The sequence below is a fragment of the Lissotriton vulgaris genome, chromosome 6 (assembly GCF_964263255.1).
Source record: "Lissotriton vulgaris chromosome 6, aLisVul1.2, whole genome shotgun sequence".
In the NCBI taxonomy this organism is placed as follows: domain Eukaryota; kingdom Metazoa; phylum Chordata; class Amphibia; order Caudata; family Salamandridae; genus Lissotriton; species Lissotriton vulgaris.
The window spans coordinates 1543901301-1543922888 of NC_141694.1; the positions used below are offsets into that span (position 1 = coordinate 1543901301).

General features: G+C 49.0%; 1 protein-coding gene across 1 annotated transcript in view; it reads left to right on the forward strand.

Moving 5' to 3' along the window:
• The window catches only part of SPTLC3 (serine palmitoyltransferase long chain base subunit 3), a 748918-nt gene that overhangs the window by 433142 nt on the left and 294188 nt on the right, over positions 1-21588 (forward strand). Inside the window, exon 6 of the mRNA XM_086927721.1 lies at positions 18820-18913. Coding sequence (XP_086783847.1) covers positions 18820-18913 — 94 coding nt within the window. The remainder of the gene's footprint in view (positions 1-18819; positions 18914-21588) is intronic.

A 21588-nucleotide genomic window follows, 5' to 3' on the forward strand; every position in this document is an offset into this window, starting at 1 on the left:
GCAGCTGCTGGACACAAAGGGTGGGGGGGGGGAGGATGGACAGGATTAGGCTGAGGGAGAAGGGTGGCAGTCGAGGAAGGTACATTCCATTGGGGGACAGTGTGGCAACCCCAGAGCTGCCCACTTTGCCGAAATTGTAATTGGGGAACCACGTTCAGGTCTTGGCGCTGGCTCAACGCCCTGAGATTCTGTGCAAATCACGTTATCTCATGAGGCTTCAAAAATGAATGTGTCCTTCTGTAAGGGAACAACTATAGCTGAATATTGTTTAATAGAATTGATTTGTACTTTCCTGAAACCAGTGCCACATGAGCTGCTTCATAGCAATATGGGATTGGATGGGGATTAATATTAAAGCAAAATGGAGAGGGCCAGTAGAAAGTAAAAGGAACATGGAGAACGCGAGGGGAGGCAATAGCGACAAATGATTGGCACCAATTAGTTACTGAAGTGTTACTTAGAGCTGAGTAATGGGCGCAGCAGGCTTCATGGTAGCTAGGAAGGAGGCCGTGTCAGCGCAGCCGCTGCAGCACTTATGGAGCCTGCCAGGGTGAGTCTCCTGCGCTACCAATGCTGTCCTACCACCAGAGAAGTGGGACCCTCAGCATAGACTGTGTCAGGGGCTACCCACTGCCCTGTAAACACACACACACTCCGTAACTGTAAAAAAAAAAACATACAAGTTCCTTTTAAAAAGAAGGCTCGCACACGCTCTGCTGAGGAAGGGGAGAAAAGTAGAGGAAGCGCAGCAACCGCGGGTTGGTGGTGGTGGGGGGGGGGGATTGGGTGGAGTCATGACAGAGAAGGGGCGCCAAGCTAAAAAAACACGAACAGAGCATAAAGCATGCCACTGAATTGTTAGTTAGAGGTTAGTGATGGGCACGGCAGGCTCGATGGTAGCAACCAGCAGATAAGTGGGCGCTGTGTTGATTAAAAAAAATACGGCACAATACGGCACAAGCCTGCTGAAGCGGCCAGCATGTTACACGGCATTTCTTCCCCGCAACCTCTTAGGAGGTGCTGTGAAATACAGGCAGCGGGAAGGCAAGCTTCACCAGATGTGTTAGTTAGAGGTTAGTGATGGGCACGGCAGGCACCATGGTAGCACCCAGCAGATGTGCGTCATGTTGATTAAAGAAAATACAGCACGCAGTCCGGTTTAAGGCACAGACCCAACAAGTTGTGAATGAAAGAACATTGCGGACAGAAGCTTTTAGGGGCGGGGGAGCGGATCCCTTTGAAGCACGGCCTCGCGGCCGTGCTAGAAGTGTGTGTTAATTGGGGGGAGGAGAAGTGAGGCCGAGTGCGCTGGGGAAGCAAAAGATGGCTTTAATTTAAAGCTCTCTGAGGCAGGCAGCTCAGATAAAAGCGCGGTCATGAGAACTCATGCACTCGTCGAAATCCGCTTTAATTAAACTTTTTGGTTTCACAGGAATAGGTCTCTCTGCGAGACCTAAAAAACCTTCCAGTTTGTGACAGCAAAACAAATCAGACTCCTTGTGGGAAAGAGAGTAGCGTGCCCACTAATACTCTGTTCCCAGAGATTAAAGATGGTATCAATACTTAACTGAGCCCCAGAACAACCACTTCTCTCTAATTAATTCTATGGAAATACAAATACTTTAATTATGAAAATTGTAATAAAACAGCAGTAGGAAATATGCGTGCAAAGAGCTCCTTCAGACTGAAAATAATATAGTATGGTCCATTCACTCAGCACTCATAAACTAAAAGGTCTCTCCTCTCTCACATAGCCTGTATAATTATTAAACTCAGTGGCACATATTTTATCCATACTGAAATGAAAAATATCTGGGCCAGTGCTGGTGAAATCTTGGTGCCTGGCTGGCAGAAGCAGGTCCCTGCAGTAAGCGCACAGTCCAACAACCTAGCCAACAAGTTATATGTTCGTTGTAAGCTATAGACGCACTTATAATACCCCAGAAGACTGCATGCAACCACACACTCTCAAAGACAGGAGGCGAGGGGTGCTCCTGTCACACAGGACTCCAACTCACCAGGGAGACCTCTTCCTAACTCTGAAAGTGAACACAGGAATGTTTTTAGAAAAAAGACATACTTTGGTGGATCAATGGTGGGAAAAGACCAAAGCGGTGGATGTTGGCATACCTGCAGCCCAAGACAAGTGGAAGAGGGCTAGGGTGTGTCTCCAGGACCCAACCTTTATGTGAACAAGATGGCGCCTTACAGCAGCTGGACGCGTTCACTCGTGATAAGGGAGGGGCCAGGCATGAGTGTTGTAGGAGGGATGAGGGGGCTGTTAGAGACACAGGGAGGCGTGTTATTAAATTAGTGTATTGTGAAGCTTATTTTTACTTAAAGGAAAAAAACAAAACTTCTTGGTAATGGCAAACCACTTGTTTTCCTGCTCCGCGCCACTTATTTAAAAACAACAAGAAAAAAGGCAACCGTCCGCATTTGGGGTTTGCAGCGAACAAAAGAGTACACGCTGAGGCGTGCTGAGCGGTATGTGCCGTGCTGGTTTAATAATTTTTTTTAAAGCGTTGGGGGAGAGCCTGGCAGGAGAAAAGCATTTTGTGCAGCGTGGAACACTGTTTGCTCCCGCGTGAACCTTTTGCTCCACGCGAACCTTTTGCTCCACGCGAACCTTTTGCTCCAGGGATCTAAAAAACAAGATAGCGCCACAAAGCAGCTGGCAGCTTTCACGTTGGATAAGGGAGGGGCTGGACGCAAGTGTTGTGGGAGGGGTTGTGGGGGTTGTGAGAGATACAAGGAGGCGTGTTTTAAATTAGCATATTGTGAAGCGCTTTTTAATTAAAGAAAAAAAAAACACTGTGAAGGCAAACTACTTCATCTTCTGCCCCCGCTCCACTAATTTAAATTAAAAAAAAAAAACTACACACGCCCGCGTTTGGGGATCGCACGGAACAAAAGAATACGTGTGGCTGCGTCTATTCCAACTGATACGTGCTGAGCGGTATGTGCCGAGCTGGTTAAACAAATTGCAAAAAAGCATTTCCTGCCTGCAACAGCATTTGCGGTGCTGATTTAATAAATATGAGAAAAGCATTTCCTGCCTGTAACAGCAAATACTTGCAAAAGCAGGTAGAAGAAAAGCATTTTGTGCCGCCCTGTGTGTACCGTGCTGGTTAAATAAATAAAAATGTCTTCAACGCCTTTACAGGGAAGCTTGTTGTGTCTACAGTAGGACAAAATAATTAATGGAAATAGTGCTCACAGACTAAATAAACATACTGTGTAACCACACAAGTAAAGTTCAGTCCTCATGGGAGGTTACTAATGCAGACAGGGCGTTACAAAGAAGGGACTAACAAGCCTGTTAACGAATCAGAAGAAACCATTTAGAAAGAACAGTAACGGGAGCTAATTGAAAAGATGGGCGGAGAGTAGGCAGAGCTTCAAGTCCATACCTGAATACAGCATGCCTTGCAGAGCAGCGCATGCGCTGCCCAGGCGCAACCTAAAAATAAAAAAAAGGAAAAAAAAAGAATTCTGATGGATACTTCTACATGTAGATTTCTGACCTGTATAACAACCCCAGGTTTCACACTGGATCTGGAAACTTCAAAGCTTTACGTCACTGATAGGAGATGCTGGCTTTGGATGATGTAGGAAGTAGCATCAGGTAATGTCCCCAAGCTTATAGGGCCCATCCTGGTGGAACCATGTCTGTTCCCTTTTTTCCACATCTTTGATGCAGACCCTGAGCCCTCCCCCTCGCTCTCTCTCTGAAGAGTGTTTTCCTCAAATTATTTTGCCCAACATTATGTCCTCTCAAGAAATCAGGGTTTAATCCATGTAGGGATTTTGAGGGACAGACCCCCACACAATCTCTTCTAGTGCTTGGGGTTGGACCATAGCATGTACTTCAATTCACAGCATGCACCCTAAGGTGATAAGGAGCAGGGAGTGAAGCTCTTTATGGCCAGGGCAAGAGATGAATTGAGAAGTTGATAACGCTCTAGAACTCACTCCAGGTCACTTTCTTCCTCTGCTGAGGGGGGGAAATAAGCACTAACAGTACTCTAGAGGTAGGTCTCTTAGTCACTCCATCTTCCATTGGACAATAGTCCTTGGCGGTGGAGTGTGTTGTCTAGATTCCTCTGGTTCCTTCTCCAAGCAGCCACACTGCGGTGACTGTACTGGACCTGACTGATCGACCTCCAGCATCCCAGGATACCTTGGCGCAAGGCCCATCATCTCCCTTTATCCATCAGCATTCTTGATTGTGATGTATTCCATTTTCACAAGAGCATCAATACTGCCTGGTTTCTCGTTGGGCCCCGCAAATCTATTTGGCAACCAGATTTTTATGCCAATGGACCCAACACCATTTGCCACTGTCCTGTCTGATTCAAAACAGACTCCATAGTGACCTAGCGCTCTGCTACATGGCACCGCAACCTTTAATGCTTTGGATGGCTCCGCTCCCACCAGCACCCCCCTCACCTCCACCTCTGCCTGCACCTATGGCACTGGACACAATTCCATTGTCCCCAGAGGTGTTCTACAGAGCAGTTCCCGTAGTCATGCCTAAGATCTGATTGAAGAGAAGTACAGGCACAGACTCCATGACATAATCTGGATTGACTCTGATGCTGTGGATCTTTACAATGATGGAGATACTGGTGGGCACCTGGATCAAGGGCAAGACTTCCAAGGTCTGTCTTACGTCAGTGTCTGGACACCTCCCATGAACTAGCTATGGTGTCTCCCACTGGTTCACCAACGCCGGAGGTCATGTCCTTACATAAAGTGGTGCGGAAGGCTGTGAAGGTATAGATCTACAGCTTCCATGACAAATGTCCTCAATTAAGTCCTTGTGCCATTAGAATTGAATCATGCTCTTCTGGATCAAGTCATGGCAGCATGGGATACGTCCTCTTCAGCACATGCACGCTATTGCCCAGGCCCAGTGACTTGCTCTTCCCACCAGATCAAAGTCTGGTGATACAGGCTACCTGCTTATCAGGTCAAATAGGGGGAACGTTACCAACAGTACCTTGGGACAGGGAACCGAAGCATCTGAAAGCCCGGGGTAAGAAGGCCTTCCCCACAGTGAACATTGCAGTGAAGTCCATCAACACCAACCCCCTCCTCACACAATACACCTATGCTTTGTGGGATATGACGCTGATGGTGCTTTATGTTCTGGAAGATGTGAGAGCATATTACCAAGAAGTACATAATTGCCAGAACACCTGCAGACATAGTATAAATTCTGGTTTGACACAGTGGACTCAGTGGCCTAGGCTATGAGCACTTCCATCCCTTCCCTACGTCATGCCTGGCTCTGTGCGTTTTCACTTTTCACAGGATATCCAAACTAACCTGATGGATCTACCCTTTGATGGGACAGGGTTATTTGGTAATAAGGTCAACTCGGCACTGGAGAACAGTTTAAGACCAGTAAAACTACAGCTCGTTTACTAGGACTACCACTGCCAGCCCCTTGAGATATTTTCGCCAGTTTGGGGATTTTCATGGATTCTCGAAGGACTTCACTATTTGCCAGCGACCACAATATCAGCAGCCCAATCTGTCAGTTAGGCATTATCATTTTTTCCAACCAAATTTTATTGGTTTTCAAGTTCTAAACAATACACAGTTAAAAAATGTTCACTGTTCCTGTCATAACCAGCTCGTGTTGCATGTATTACACCCGATCATCACACTCTGGCATGCTGAACATAACATTCCCATGCAACAAATGTCTTCCCGCCCCCCCCCCACCACCCCACCCCCCACCTTGAGTTGCGCTTGAGTAGATATTTGCAATCTCTGCATGTTATTAGGTTCCTGTAGGTTGGGCTTCTGGTTTCAGTGTGTGTCACAATGTTAGTCAAAACAGCTCACGCACCAGTCCTTCCTCCTGTCTATTGTACCCCCTGCTAGCTTCCCTGAGCAATAACCCGCCTTCCGCTCCTGCCCATTTCTCAAGTTCTTTTGTCCAAGAAACAATCATGGGCCCTCCCTGTGTCTTCCAGTTTCTGGCTATCTCTCTTTTAGGCAACATATAGGCCAAGTACTAGAGCTTTCCAGTTGTCCTCTTCTTGGCCGTATGGAGAAACCATCCGAACAGGAAGAGCTCTGGAGTGGGCGGGAGCTCTTTATCTATGAGATCGCCTACTAATTGTCCTACTTTTTTCCAAAAGGGTTGTAGCGCAGGGCAGCTCCAGAACATGTCTAGTATGTGTGCCTCCCTTGCTCCACATCGTGGACATGCTGCCGTGTCCGTGTCAAAGTATCTCCTGATGCGAGACTGGGTGAGGTATGCTCTATGCAGTACGTAAAAGTGAATCAGTTTAAAACGCACATTTCTGGATGCCTTTGGAGTTCGCTCTAGAATCCTGTCCCACTTTGCCTCCGGTATCTGCTTACCAAAGTCTTCCTCACATTGTAATCGCAAGCGCTCTAGCAGCTGCCGCATGTCTTGTCTCATAGCCTTGCAAATGCAAGACACTGTCTTAATTCTCCCAGCAGACAGCGCCACATACCTGCACCCTGCTAGTGCCCTCAGCTCTGTACCTCCCGCTGGCGTCCAATCCTTCTAGTGAGGGCCCCATGTTTCAGAAAGTGGCCTCCCGTCAAGTCAAATGCAGCTTTTAGCTCGTCAAATGCTAGTAGTGTGGAATCCAGGTACAGGTTCCCCATCACTTTCAGTCCTGCCACTACCCAATCCTCTAGCCCTGCCCAGGACTCTCCTTGTTGCAGATAGCGAATCAGCGTGATGGGTATATCTGGGGAATAGGGGGTCTTGACGCCTACTCGTCTCGGGTACCTAGCCCAACAGCACACCACCACCTTGTTCTCTATTGTGTCGTCAGACATGTTCCGCCGAACTCGCATCAGGATTTTCACGAGGGTTGCAGTGTCTGTGGTGGCTAGGTACCGGTCCCGTCCTGATCTCCCGCCAATCACTGGATCAGCCAGTACAGTTGAGCAGCAATGTAGTAGCCCTCAAAGTCAGGGACTGCTAGGTCCCCCTCTGCTGTGGAGCGCCGCAAGGATGTCAAAGCTACTCTCCTACATCCCGCCCCCCAGAGGAAGGATGTGATTGCTGAGTCAAGATCTTTAAATGCTGCCCGTGGGATCCACACTGGGAACGCACCAAAGTAGTACAATAGGCGCGGAAGTGCTATCTTCTTCAGAACTGCTCCCCGCCCAGCCATAGACAATGGTAGCTTCCCCCCAAAATCCATTGCAGTCTTCACTGCTCTAATCACTCTACCCACATTGCCTTCTAGTAAATCTGCCTGCCCGTGGTATATTTTGACTCCCAGGTATTGCAGGCAACCAGGCTCCCAGGTCAGGTGCTCCAGTTCGGGTGGCGGCGGGGGTGTTGGGAAGCAGAGGTTATAAACTAGATTTTCCCCAGTTAACTTTGAGGCCAGACACGGAGCCAAATCAGGCCAGCGTGTTCTTTCCTCCTCTCAATTCATCCGCCATATTGCTGAGGAATAGTAAGAGGTCATCCGCGTACAAAGCTACAAAGTGCTGCTCCACACCTACCCCCAGGCCACTCAAGTTCTGTCTGCTCCTGGCCCTGCACGCCAGGGGCTCCATGGCCAGTGCAGACAGGAGCGGGGAGAGGGGGCATCCCTGCCTCGTGCCTCTCTCCACTCCCTGCCTGGGTGAGATGGTCTGGGTGAGATGGTCTGGGTGAGATGGTACTCGGGCCATGGGGGACGTGTACAGTAGCTGTACTAACGCCAGAAAACCTTCCCCCAGACCCATCTTAACAAGGACTTCATAGAGATAGGGCCACTCCAGTCTGTCAAAGGCCTTCCCAATGTCCACTGCAAACACTGCAACCTCCCGCTTGTCGTACCCTTCAGAGCTCATTACAGCCAGGAGTCGTCTGATGTTTATGGCCTTGCGCCGCCCCGGATGGAAAGCAAACGCCTAGGCACACACTAAAGAGAATCAAGTCAATGTAAATAATGATGTGAAAGAGGCAAAAAGTATCGGCCCAGGATGAACCTTGCCTGGTCTGCGTGGACCAGCACTGGCATATGGGGAGAAGACACATCGCAAGAATTTTGCTCAGAATTTTGTAATCCATGTTTAATATGGATAGTGGTCTATATGCCGTGTGGTTCTTTCCCAGGCTTGGGCACTGGTACAATAAGGGCCTCCCTAGCGCTCTCCGGGAGCAACCCAGTTTCCCGGGCCTCCTGGTACATTGTGACCAGTTGGGGGTGTCAACTCTTCCGAATAGGTTGTGTTGAACTCGGCTGGCAGGCCCTCTGTACCCAGGGTTTTATTCCTAGCCATACCCCTAATGGCGACTCGCACCTCCCATTGCGTATCATCCATACCCAGCTCCTCCGCCTCCTCTGGAGTCAGCCACACCATCCGTAGGTCAGCGAGGTATTCCTGAGCATCTGTGGTATAATCGTCTTGTGATTTCCTGTACAATTTAGTGTAATAACGGGCGAAGACCTCATTGATCACTGCCTGCGTGTAATGCCTGATCCCTTCCTCATCCTCAATTTCAACTAAGGGCGAGCTCCTACCCATCGGGTTTGCCAGCCACGCCAGGAGTGACCCCGATTTGATCCGCTCAGCACTCATGCGCTTTAAATATTAGTTGTAGTCAAAGCATCTAAGCCTCTGTGTCTGCTTTGCCACTTCCTCCTTGGCCTCTAAAAGTGCCGGTTGAAGCTCTGGGTGTCCTGGCTTTCAACATTCTAGTCCCCCAATTTTATTTTATTTATTTATTTATTTTATAGCATTTGTAAGGCGCACAGCTACCCACAAAGGGTTTCCCGGCGCCGGCGTCCCCCAAGGGTTGCCTATGCCCCTGCTACTACTCTCATGAGGACATGCCTAACCCCAATGGTGCGCTTTATATACTAGCCTCTCAGGACCACTTTGAAGGCGTCCCACTCTGCATTCGTCGAAGAGGCCGTCCCCTCATTGGCCGCAAAGTTGTGCGCTATTTTTTCCCTGATCTCTTCCTGGAAGACCTTGTCCTCCAGGGTATCCTGACGGAGCCGCCACATGGGGATCGCTGGCAGAGGGTGTACCCATTTCAAGGAAAGGACGAGTGGGTTGTGATCGGATATTGTTCATGCAAGGTATTCCGCGGCCAGAACTTGGCGTTGTGTCTACTGAGATTAAAAAGGCGTCTAATAGCACATGCACCTCGTGGACCACTGAGAAGTAGGTGTCGTCTCTATTTTGGGGACGTAAGGTCCTCCAGGTGTCTATCAGTCCCCAGCTCTGTCTCCAGGTAGTGAATGCGTGTGAGGCACACGCTGCTTGAGAATTTTGAAGTGGTGGATGGGATTGGTCTAGGTGTACATCGTTCACACTGTTAAAGTCGCCCCCTATTAGGGTAGTGCCTGTTAGGTAAGGCAGTAAGCTGTGATTCAGCCTTGTGAAAAAGGCTGCCTGTTCTACATTAGGGGCATAGATGCTAATTATACTTATGTCCTAGCCCTCTAGCCATCCCTTTTTGGCTACAAAGCGACCCTTCGGATCTACCACAGAATCTGTCACTTGAGATGAAACCCCCGCCTGTATACATATTAGCACCCCACGCATAAGCTGAGCAGGTAGTGTAAAAGAGCTGGCCCCTCCATCGCCTCTGCAAGGCTTGTCCTTCTTTCTCCTTCTTTCTGTGTGAGGTGAGTCTCCTGCAGCAGGGCTATCTGGGCTCCCCGCCGCCGGATATAAGAAAGGATTCTGTAGCGTTTCGACATTGTATACATACCCCTAACATTCCAAGTAATACATTTGTACTGTTGCTTATCAGCCACTAGGGTATATTATGAAGCACCAACCACCTCCCTCCGTAGGCTGTGCCGCCTGTTTGATCACCCCACTCAATCCCACACGGTTCCCTGTGTGCTGCAACTCAGTGTGTCCCCCCCCTCTCCCCCATCTCAACATCAAACACTTCCCCCAACTTCCACTCCCCAGGATAGGCAGGAAAACACCCCCCCATTCAAACTACAATTAGAAGGTCCACAAGTGACTGCTTGCAGTTTGGTCAATCAATCACAAAGGGAAAGGCTGCTCGTCCGCCGCTCTCCCAGTCTCGGCAGCCGCGTCCTAATTCCATTGTCCCAATGGAACCCCCACACTGCCCCCTCCCCCACCAACAGTCCCTGTACCTCACTGCTGGATCAGGCGTGTCTTGCTCCATTCCAGACCTCCTCTCGTGAAGACCCACGGTCTCCTCAGCTAGGCGATGTCGTCCGCCGTCTGTTGTGTTACTTCTGGGAGCACCACTCTGTGTCTCAGATTCGCTGGAACCCTGTCCCGTGCCGGAGTCCGATGCTGTCTCATTGCCCTCAGGGGGTACGTGACTTCCATCCTTGCTGCTGAACAGCGACACCACCTGCATTGCGTTCTGACGTTCGAGCTGCGCCTTTTCCTGTGTTGATGCTAGGTTCTCTCTCACGGTCCGCCGACCACTAGACCGATTCTCTCTCCTTCTCCTCCTCTCCGGCTTTCTTAGTGGCACCATCTCTTCGTGTTTCTCTAGCCAGTCGGCTGCCTCCTGCGAGGTCTTGAACTCCGTGACCTTTGCTGTGGTGACTCGTAGCATGGCCAGATATTGCGTTGCATATTTGTAGTTCAATTGCTGCAACCTCTGCTTCACTTCTCGATATGACCCTCTTTGCTGTTGGGCTTCTCTGGAGAAGTCTGGGAAGATTCTCAGCACCGAGTTGTCCCCCTCTGTTTCCTTTGAGGCGTGCTTGAGTAAAGATGTGGTCCCTTTCTCTAAAGTGGAGCAAATTCGCTATTATCACCCGCGGAGGTGCTCCAGGTATGGGTGGTTTCGCCGGGACTCGTGCCCGCTCAAGGGCGAAGAAGTTTAATAGGCCTTCCGGCACCTCCTCCTCTCGCAGCCACTTCTCCAGGTAGGCTAGCATATTGCAGCCTTCTATTTTCTCCGGCAGGCCGATGATTGAGGTTGCTCCATCGCGACCTGTTTTAGGTGTCTTCGGCTCGGGATTCCAATGTTCTTACTTTTGTCTCGGGCACTTTTAGGCGCTGCTTCATGGCTACCATGTCCGGCAGTGTGTCAGAGAGTTGGCCCTCTGTTTGCTTGACGCGGTCCGCCAATGTTTTGTGGTCCTCTCTGAGTAGACCCAGATCCAGGCCCAAAGAGTCTATTCTACTTTCCAGTCGCTCACTGGATGAGGTGATGGCGTGCAGTATGTCCTGCAATGGGGTGTCTCTGGGGTTTTCTGCCTGTGGTTGAGCCGTCCCCCTCTCCTCCATCGGCCTATCCATTGGGCCCTCTTCCCTGTCCTTCTTCTTGGGGACCTTCCCCATGGTGCATTCTTGTTCAGTGGTGCTTCAGGTGCTGTGTTTGCTCCCAGGGCGCTCCCAGATCAGCCACGTCCGCCTCCCACAGGTTCCCCGTCTATTCGCTCACTCCCTCAGGTACGCCTTGTAGCTCCAATGCGCTCCGTGGTGTACCTGCCTGTTAGGGGGTTCAAGCCTGCGTGATGTACAGGCCCTGCTTGCCCACTGTGGTCATGCATGCTCAGCTCTCGGGGAGTCGGCCCGGCTGGGGGGTTGGGGGGGTCCGGTTATCCTGCGTCTTCCCCAGCTATCCTCCGTTGGGTCCGTGTCCTTCCCTGGGCCCATCTGCCAGCTGGTCTGGCACTGCGAGGCCCACTCGCCTAGATCTGGCCTAACACTCAGGCCTGCAAGCCCGCGTCGTGTTCCTGTAGGCCTTAGTGCCCTAGCTGCTGCTCGCTGTGCTCCCACCTGGGGGGGGGGGTGGTTGGGTGGGGGGGAAGGGCGGGTCTCCTCATTGGCCCTGGTTGTCCTCCTCAGGTCTCGCGCTATGGCCTTCTGTCTCGGGCCCCTGGAGGACTAGCAGGCCTTAGGTATCACAGGTTGGGTCTCCCTTTTCTGTCCCCCAGCTTGGTCGCACCCGTTCACTCCCATCCTCCAGTGTTCCAAGGGGGGGGGGGGGGGCTCTGTACCTTTTGCCTTCTGGCTGCCTGACACTGTTCACACTACCCTCCACCTCATGTCACCGCTTCCCTCTCACCTCGTAGGGCCAGTTCCGTTCTGTTAGGCCGCCGTCTCCGCTTTTCCCACCGCCATCAGTCACCGCACCCAGGCTTGCCACATGTAAACTCAATCAAGTCCACAGCGGCTCCTGCTCTTCCCCTCCGGCGTAGCTTCTGGGGGAGTCTCTGAGCACAATCAAGATCTAGCAGTGGTGCGAGGAAGGGGAGGGGGGCACCCGCTGCTGCCAGCTGTAGCGGCTCAGTCGTGGTTATCCTCCCCGCCCCACCCCGTCACCTCTCACTGGGCGCCGCCATCTTGGCTCGCCTGGCGGCCACAATCTATTTCCTCCTTTTTTGCCAATTTCGGCCATTCGTCCGGGGTTTCTGATTATGTAGGAAATGCTGATCCCCTTGCACTAGTGTGGGGGTGTACCGTGGGGGCTTTATTTCCGCTCAGGGAGTCATGATGGCTTCAGATGGCGGCTGGCCGACCGGTGTTTGCAAGTTTGCTGCTCACTCCATCAGCGCCAAGCCACGCCCCCTGTTAGGCATTATCATGGTAGAATGAGATGAAATAGCTTTGGAACCACCCAACATCCCTCCTCATCCTCTTCCTCCTCTCCTGCGCCACCTGGAAAGCAGACAAACTTGATTTCCTCCTTCCCATTCAGTGCCTGTGGGAAGGAAGGTGTCCTGTTTTCTACAGGCCTTGAAGGCCATTACTTTCAACCAGTGGGTGTTTCAAATCATGGAACAAGGTTAAATGCTTCCCTTTCTTCAGGCAGCACCTTCTGTTTCCCCTCCACTCTCTGCCTCCCCTCCTGACTGCCTTCCCTCCTGACCACCTGATGGTACTGCAGAAATAAGGGGCAACACTCTTGCGGACAGGAGTTGTGGAGCTATTGGCAGGAAAAGGGTCAGGGATGTTATGCACTTTACTTCTTGGTGCCTATGAAGGACGGTAATCTGCGCCTGATCCTGAACCTCGGAGATCTGAACAACTACTTCTTGAAGTGAAAGTTCAAGATGCTGACTCTAGCTCAATTGTTGCTGGCATTGGAGCGTAGGGACTGGATGGTGTCACACAACTTGCAGGATGCATGTTTTCACATCCCTATCCTGTGGTCGCACCGGATGGATACTTGCAATTTGTGGTGGGTTCGACACACTACCAATTGGTACTCCCCTTTGACTTAACATTGGCACCTCGAGTCTTCATGAAGGTGATGACGGTGGTTGCGACCCATCTCAGGTCAGGCGTACCCATTTTCCCAGTCATGGATCAAAGCCAGTTCGCCAGGGGTGTTATCGTGCTATCTGCAGTCAACAGCCTCCCTGCTGATTGACCTGGACTTTTCCATCAACAAAACCAAATCTTACCTGTGATCCTCCCAATGACTCCAGTTAATAAAATTGGTACTGGACACCACCCTTTTCCGTGCCTTCCCTCCATCTCTGAGGGTCACCAGCATCCAAAAAATGGTCCCATTGTTGTAGCAAAGCATTAGAGTCCTGGTTCTAAGGGTCCTAAGATTCCTAGGCCTACTACCTTCCTGCACTCTTCTAGTTATGCACGCACGTTGGAATATGAGCTCCCTGCAGGGGTGCCTCCACAGAGAGTGGCTGCTCTACTGGGGAGACCTATCAGACTTCATCGTAATTTCCTACAGCGATGCAACAAAGTTGCTTGATGGAGGAACAAGGTGAACCTGACCTGCAAGATGGTCTTTACTCCCCCGTCTGACTGTGACTATAATAGTGATGCATTCTTCCACCTAGGGTAGGCCATCCAGAGGCCTCTGATTTCCAGAAGAACAGGTTCTTCACATCGACCTGTTGGAACTTTGGGCAATTGGGCTGGCACTCAAGACTTTACTTCTCTCTAACCAAGATCAGTCCATCCAGATCTTGACGGACAACACAACAGCGATGTGGTACATCAACAAGCAAGGAGGAGTAAGGTCTCACCTCTTTTGCTTGTAAGCGTTGAGACTTTGGTCTTGGGAACACCTCAGAGGGATCAGGGTCACCAGCAATCACTTAGCATGGTCTCTGAATGCCAGACCCGACAGCCTGAACCAGTATTATCTTGCCAACAACGGGCGTACTGAAGGTAGTCCAGGACATCTTTGCCCAGTGGGGCACTCCTTGGGTGTCTGGAGCGTGTTTCAGTTCAGGTGAAACTTTCAGCTGCACTATCTGTTGCCCCTCAGACCTGTGATTTCTCTGCTTCTGAGGAAAATCAACCAAGACAGTGCCTAAGTTAGCCTGATTGCCCTGAATTGTCCAGGAGAGTGTGGTATGCAGAACTTCTGCACATGTCCCACTCTGTGTCTGCCATTTAGGCCAAACCGTCTCTCCCAGTCAGAGGGAATGGTTCTCTTCCTCAGTCTTCGAGGCCTTTACCTTCATGCTTGGAAATTGAACGGGACAACTGAGTTCCTTTCTGCTGCCACCAGAGATGGTAGATATCATCTTGTTGGCACATCACCCCTCCACCAAGTCTGTTCACTGTAGTAGATGGAGCACTTTGTCAAATGGTGTGCGGACAATGTGGACTCCTTGCAGGCCAAGTTGCCACTGGTCCCGCTGTATGCACTCACCCTTGCTCAAAGGGGTTGTGTGATAGACCTAGTCAAGGGGTATTTGGCTGGGCCGTTTGCTGGACCAGCCTTCCCCTTTCATGTCTCCATTGTAATGTGTTTTTTAAAAGGGTTGACAAATATAGGCCTCATTTGTTGTGTTCCAGTGGGACCTTAATTGGGTTTTGACTTTTATTATAGGCAGTCCGTTTCAGCCCCTGCAAAGTTATCCCTTGAGAATGTTTTTGGGTGGCTATTACTTTAGCCGAATGGTTGAGCGTGTTACCAGCTCTTAGCTTTTTCCCCCCTTTCACATCTTTTTACCACAAGTTAGTCTTGCGGACCAGGGCCGCTGCCCTACCAGAAATGGTGACCCCACCCCCCCTTCCACCTAGGTAAAACCTTAGGCCTCCCAACTTTTTACACTCCACCTCATCTCTCTGAGGAGGAGGAGCAATTGCATCAGTTGGATCCTAGGCGGTGGTTAAGTAATATCTGGATCGCCCCAAGGGCATACTAAAGTATATAAAAAGTGGTGGACTGAATGCTTGAACTAATCTCAGCCACATTGGCGTGGGTCTCCCCTGTATTTTTTGCCTTTGTCTCCTGCGTTTTTGCTGTGTGTTGGACGCTGTTCAGTGCCAAAGTGCAAGTGCTCCCTTTGTAAATTGTGTTGGAGATTGGTGATTCCATGATTGCCATTTTTTTTATTTACTAGTCAGACCCTAATACAGTGCACTGTGTGTGCTCCCAGGGCCTGTAAATCAAATGCTGCTAGTTGGCTGCAGCACTGCTTGTGGCACCCACAGAAGCAGCCTTTAAAAAGTAACTCTGGCCTGCCATTGCAGAGCCTGTTTGCAGTCTGGTTTTGCCATGTCGACTTGCCAAGTGCCCCCACTTGCCAGTCCCCATCCTTCTATTTTCTTACATATTAGTCACCCCTAATGTAGACCCAAGGTACCCCTGTGGGCAGGGTGCAGTGTATGCAAAAGTGTATGCCCTGGTGTGTGTGGCATGTCCTGATAGTCAATTGCTGCCAATTTCGTTTTTCACTATTGGAAGGCCACCTGACCTGGAAGATACAATGGGGAGTTTGTTTATAACATCTTAGAAACATAACTACCCCAGGGAACAAGGTAGGAAAATAAAGTGTAGTATCCCTGAACTCAGAATGTTAAAATGCATTTTTTAGTGAGGGTGATTTTTACGTTCTGTGTTTGAAAATACCACTTTCAGAAAGTAGGTCTTTTCTTGCCTAACCATCCAGTGTGCCTCTGCTAGGTTTGTGTATTGCATGTCTGGCTATGGATAACAGGGGCTGGGGAGTAGCAGTGGCTCCGGGGAGTCTGAGGAGTCAGGGCTGGGCTGAATAGACCTGGGCTGCATTTAGAGGAGGAGGAGATTTCCTTTTCAACTGAATGGGCCTGGTCTGCCTTCAACAAGGCTGAAACCACCTCCTGCCAGGAAACTTCAACAGTGAGGACAGAACAGGTTTTTAGTTGGGTACAGGCACTCTCTGCCTCCAGAGAACAAAGGATTTTTGTGTATAAAAAGAGGCCCAGACCCCCGACTTTTAGATCACTTCTGGGAAATCAAGAGGAACCTTTGCCAAGGAGAAAAGCCGTAGAAGCTGAGGAGGAATACTTCCCGTGTGCTGTTTGCTGTCTGGGGTTGGCCTGCTGTGGCTACTTGCTGCCAAGAAAATGAGAAAAGGCTTTGCTGTTTGCTTTGTCATCTGCTTGAGGAAAAGATCTCCAGGGGCTTAAAACTGAGCTTGCCCCCTGTTCTGAAGTCTCGGGGACACAAATACTTCACCACCAGCTCCCCTGAACTTCCTAGCTGGGAGTTATGACCTGCAAGAGGTGCCTGCTGTTGGTTTGGAACTCTAGAGAACTGTTTTCCGCTGGGCGCTGAGAAATCGATACAATATTGCAGAAGCGTGATGCATCCGTGTGTTTCGGCCGCATTGAGTGGAACAATCTCTGAAGTCCGAGATCACTGCACCGATTCTGACGCAAACCCTGCTGTACAGCTGCAAGAATCCACGCATCGTCCCGATCGTCATGGCATCGAGGCGTCAAGTCTGTTGCATCATTGGGGGACGCAGTAAGAAACCGACGCGTCACCTACACAAGCAGTAAGAAACCAACGCATCACCACCTCTTTGGTAAGGAACCGAGGCATCACCTCCCCTGCGCTGCAGTAAGGAACCAGTGCATCACCTCCCCCGGAGCAAGGAACCAATGCATCACCTTCCCTGCTGCCCATTTTTGTTGTTTGCGTGACGCATCCAAGGTACTTTGTGTGAAAAGTGTCTCATCTGCATTTTGCTTTGAACTGAACTATTTCTACCATCTGAAAGTCATATTTGTTTACTGTATTGTGGATTTTTGTCGTTTGGTCTTGTTTTAGTTTAGATAAAGATTGGTTATTTTTCTAAACTGGTGTGGTTTCCATTTGTAGTGTTTTCATTGTAATACTGTATGTGTTCACAAATGCTTTATGTAATGTAATGATGTCTTGTAAAGCGCCTGAATCACCCCACGTGGGGTATCTCCGCGCTGTAGACCACTGGGGAACCCGTCCTGGCTTTCCCTGTGAGATGGTCCCTACTGGGTATCTCCAAGGTGAAACCAGGCATCCCCGGCGTATGTGGGGAGGCCGTTGTGGAGATGAGGCAAGCTAATGCCCAGAGTTGCCGAGTGTGATCCCTGGTTAGAGTAGGCACCCAGGTGAGAATTATCGAGTCCGCTGACCCTGGTCCACGACCCTGCCGCGTCGGGAATTGAACCCTGGTCCCGGGCCGTCCTCTGCTTCCGGGTCTGCCGCTTCTAACCAGTGAGCCACACCACTCCACTTTACACACTGCTTCTGAGATAAGCCTGTGTGCTCCTGCCAAGCTACCAAGGGAATGAGCAGGAGTTATTTTAGAGGTGTATCCCCCTTACCCTGACTAAAAGCAAGGGTCCCTATTTGGACAAAGGCACTTAACTCTGCCAGCTAAAGACTCCCTTTTCTCACATTATTCCATCGTTATTTTGCACACCATGCCTCCTCAGTTTGAACCCAGCTACTTGCAAATCAGTTCTGTTTTGTTGGATTTCCTTGTCTAACCATCCATCAGTCCCCTCCAGGGGAAAGGTATTGCTCTTGAATCTGTTCTGCAGGAGAGAAATATTCAGGTAGAAGTATCCATCAGATGAATAAGTTACTTACCTGTTGTAACAAACGTTTTGGTGGATATTTTATCTACCTGCATTTTCTTCACCAACTCACCTGCCTCTCCTTTTGATGGATATGTAATAGGGAAAGTTGAATGAGATCTCAATTTATATTTTGTTTACTCTGTCAATGTCTGTCTGTCTGCTTGCCTTGAAGGCTGGGGGAAAAAAGGATATAAACTGACGTTGTGGTGCCGGGGAGGGGGTAAAGTTGTTGAGCAAGGGCAAAGTTGGGCGGTTTCTATATAGCTTCGGTGACGTGACCTGACATCACTTCTGGCGTCATCCAAAGCCAGCAGCCTCTACTGGTGATGTGACAGCAGTGAAGTTTCCAGATCTAGTTTGATATAGTGGGTTGTTCTATAGGTGAGGAATCCGCAGGTTGAGGAGTATCCACCAGAAAGATAGTTAGTGCAGGCAAATAAATTTTTCGTTTGTGGCTCCTTGTCTCCCACTTCAACTACTACTGCCGCTGTCATGTGGTCAAAGTGCCACTGTTTTGGAGTTATCACTTTAACATTGTCACAGAAAGTAAGAACCATCACACGACTAGACAAATGGAGCACCTTAAATTGTCATTTTAGTCTGGTGGGAAACAACTGATGTGCGATTGGTTATCTATTTATTCATAATACTGGCAGAACGTCAAGAGGTAAACATGTTTTTAAAAAGCGTTAAGGAGTGAGTGTCATAAAGAAGGGGCAACATTACATCTTAGAACTTTGAGACTCATTTTGTTGGTAGCATCTGGTCCACAGGTATGTAGTATGTATTTCGAAAATTCCAGGATTTTCTGTACATCCGGGGGCTCGTGGTCCTGGCTTTATAATAGCACAAAAGGGGTAGAATGCTTAGCAGAACATCTGTAATGGTTGAGCCACTCCTGCATGAAACTTGGAAACTGAGAGCTACCTACAGGCGATCATTGTTTCAGACACCAAATACTGTTTAAGCGAAAACAAATGTTTGCCACAGGATTCCTTTCCTTTTTTTATCCTGATTATTGCTTCTTTTTCATTTCTACAGGGATGTCTCATTTTAAGCGATGAGCTGAACCACACCTCACTCGTTCTTGGCGCCAGACTCTCCGGAGCAACTATTCGAGTTTTCAAACATAATAGTGAGTATAAGTATTTACATTTTATTTGGTGTAGTAGAAAGATCGGGCTATGGTGGCCTTTAGAAAACGGAAGGGCCTGCTGGTGTCTTAACGTCGATAAGCTTCCCATTCAAAAAGTATGTCGTAAATGGACATTGGTCATGGACAAATGCATTGTTTGACAGAAAGATAAACTGCTGCTGGTTGTGCAGGGACCACAAGATGGATCTAGAGAGAAGGCTGCTGTTTTCAGGCACTGGCTCATGCTTGTTTATCTACTGGATACCACTGCGTGTCCTCCTCTGCCTTCAGCATATTTCTTTCTGGTTATCCACAGTTGTGAGTTCTTATTCCACAACTAAACTTGCTTGTTCGCTTGTATTGTGCACACTATTAGTATTGAACCCAGTGTTTTGTTTATACAAGACTGCATTCTAGTGCCGGCACATCTGGTTTGATGTTGGCACACTCTTCGCAGCGCTCCTTAGTTTGCATTCCTCTAGAAAGAAGAAGCTGGACTTCCCTGAATTTAGCATCCTAACCACCATGTTCTCTTCTAGGACCACAACTTGAGTGACACACTCAGATGTACCCATTTAGCAATATACTTTGTCCATACAGGCATCACAATCAAGGCTATTAATGTCAAAAATAAGCCTTGACCCGTTTAATTTAGTGTCCTATGTAGTCATTGAAATCTGATGGATTACAGTAAAATTGGAAGCCAGAACTGCAGATAGCTTGCAGTTGCCATAAAATGTCGAGATCTTTGGCACCTCGTCAATGGCCTCAATTTCAAAACCCGTGCCAATCGGTAATGAGTCGGGGTTGAGACTTGTATATTTTTTTTAAGAGAATGAAACCTCTTCGCCTACAAATGGCTTTCATTAGGATCCTTCTCCTGCCAAAAGTCTTTGCACGTTAGGTCTGCACACACCGTAGAAGACACCATGGTTTCCGGTTGTGATTTCCCGTCATCCAAATCGAACGTGATCCTCCGAGCTTTCCAAACTCTGTGTGGCGACACATTACTGTGTCGCCTGCCATGTGTGGGTGTGTCGCACTACGACGCATAGGTAGACCACTCATCATGCGGGATGGTACTGTTCATGTCAGTGACGCAGTACCTGTTCCTGCAGAAGGCGGAAAGGAGGAGCATCGCACCTCCTGCGGGCCCGGATGAGTCTAATCTTGCAGCGTGAATGTCCGGGGATAGTTTTAAACGTATTAACAGAAAGAAAGCCATTGAGTGTATCTTCAGACCTTTCTGATTTTTTGGGGGAGTTGCCAGAAAAAGGATTCTTCGCAGTTATTAGTGCTGAAACTGACTTTCAGTTGCTGCGTTCTTGTAAAAAACAGACAAACTTTCAAAACGCAGTCACACACACGTACTGACACGTGCCGGCATTCACGACTGAAAACAAAGTCACACAACTGAAGATGCCTTCACATATCACACAATGACACAGACACACAGGCCCAAATTTCACTTGCACCTACAAAACGTTCGTATTTACAAAAACAAACATCAGAAGGGCACACTCGTGCATACCACAATCAGACCCAGACTCCGATATAAAAACACATGAGCACACACCAACAGACACCAGCAGCTGAGAGCGCACAGTCAACTATGTTCGAGACATCCAGTGTTATTATGAATGCGCCATCTGTTCTCCTGCCAGTGCTTAGTTTGTAAAAAAAAAAGAAAAAAACTACGTGCCAGGCCCTCGTCGGGCGACTATAGCAGTATCGAAGTTTATTTCAGAAGTATTTTTTTGTATATCAATCTGAAATTAAAATGAATCTGATCTTGGGCATTTTGTAATCTCTTATGTGCATTGATGGATGTGCGAGGGGCTGTGTGGGTTTTTGCTGTTTGGATTGTATGGTTGGTTGTGCTTTGCTCATGCAGAGTGAAATTTGTTCTGTGTATTACAGTACAAGTGGGTGATTGAGGCAGCGTGCACATGATGGCGTGGTATGTGTCCACTGCTGCCTGTAGTGTAGGGTGTATAATGGTGTGGTGCGTGACACTGCTGCTGGTTTGGTAGCCCTTTTCCTGTGTATCATTTTGATGTTGTTTCCACCGGGGTGTACGTGTTCTGTCTTGGGTGTGAGATCTGCCGATAAAGCTTTGCCAAAAGGCGATTTTAGTGAAACGCGTTTGCGGCTTGACCGTGCATCTCCCGACATGCCTTTTAAAACCATAGTTTGTGAACTCGGGAAATACCTTGACGCTTTTTAATTCCCAGAGGACATTGTTTCGGATGACGATAGGAACGTGAGTCACTCATTTTCATACTGGTAATAACCCTGCCTATCCCGTCAAAGCCAAGCCCTCCTTCTATGTTCGAACCAACCGTGTGCATTTCAGTAAGTCTAGACTGCCGCTTTTGTCTCACTCTGGACTCTTGTCGAACTTTCTTTTTTAGCCATGCTTGGGAGTAGACGAACGTGCCTTTAAGGCTGTTTAGTTAATGTTGAAACCATGTATTCATGCCTAAGTCTGCAGGACACCTTTGCAGTGTTCTGTCAGATGTTATCGACAGTGGGCTGGCTAATCGCCTGCCTGTGAGGGGTTTACAAATGCATAGTAATCTAGAGAATACGCCAATCCTTAGAAGAAGAAAAAAGTCGCACTGAAAAGTAAATGTTTCTTTTCTGTTGTCGGATTAGAGTGCAAGACCGCAAGC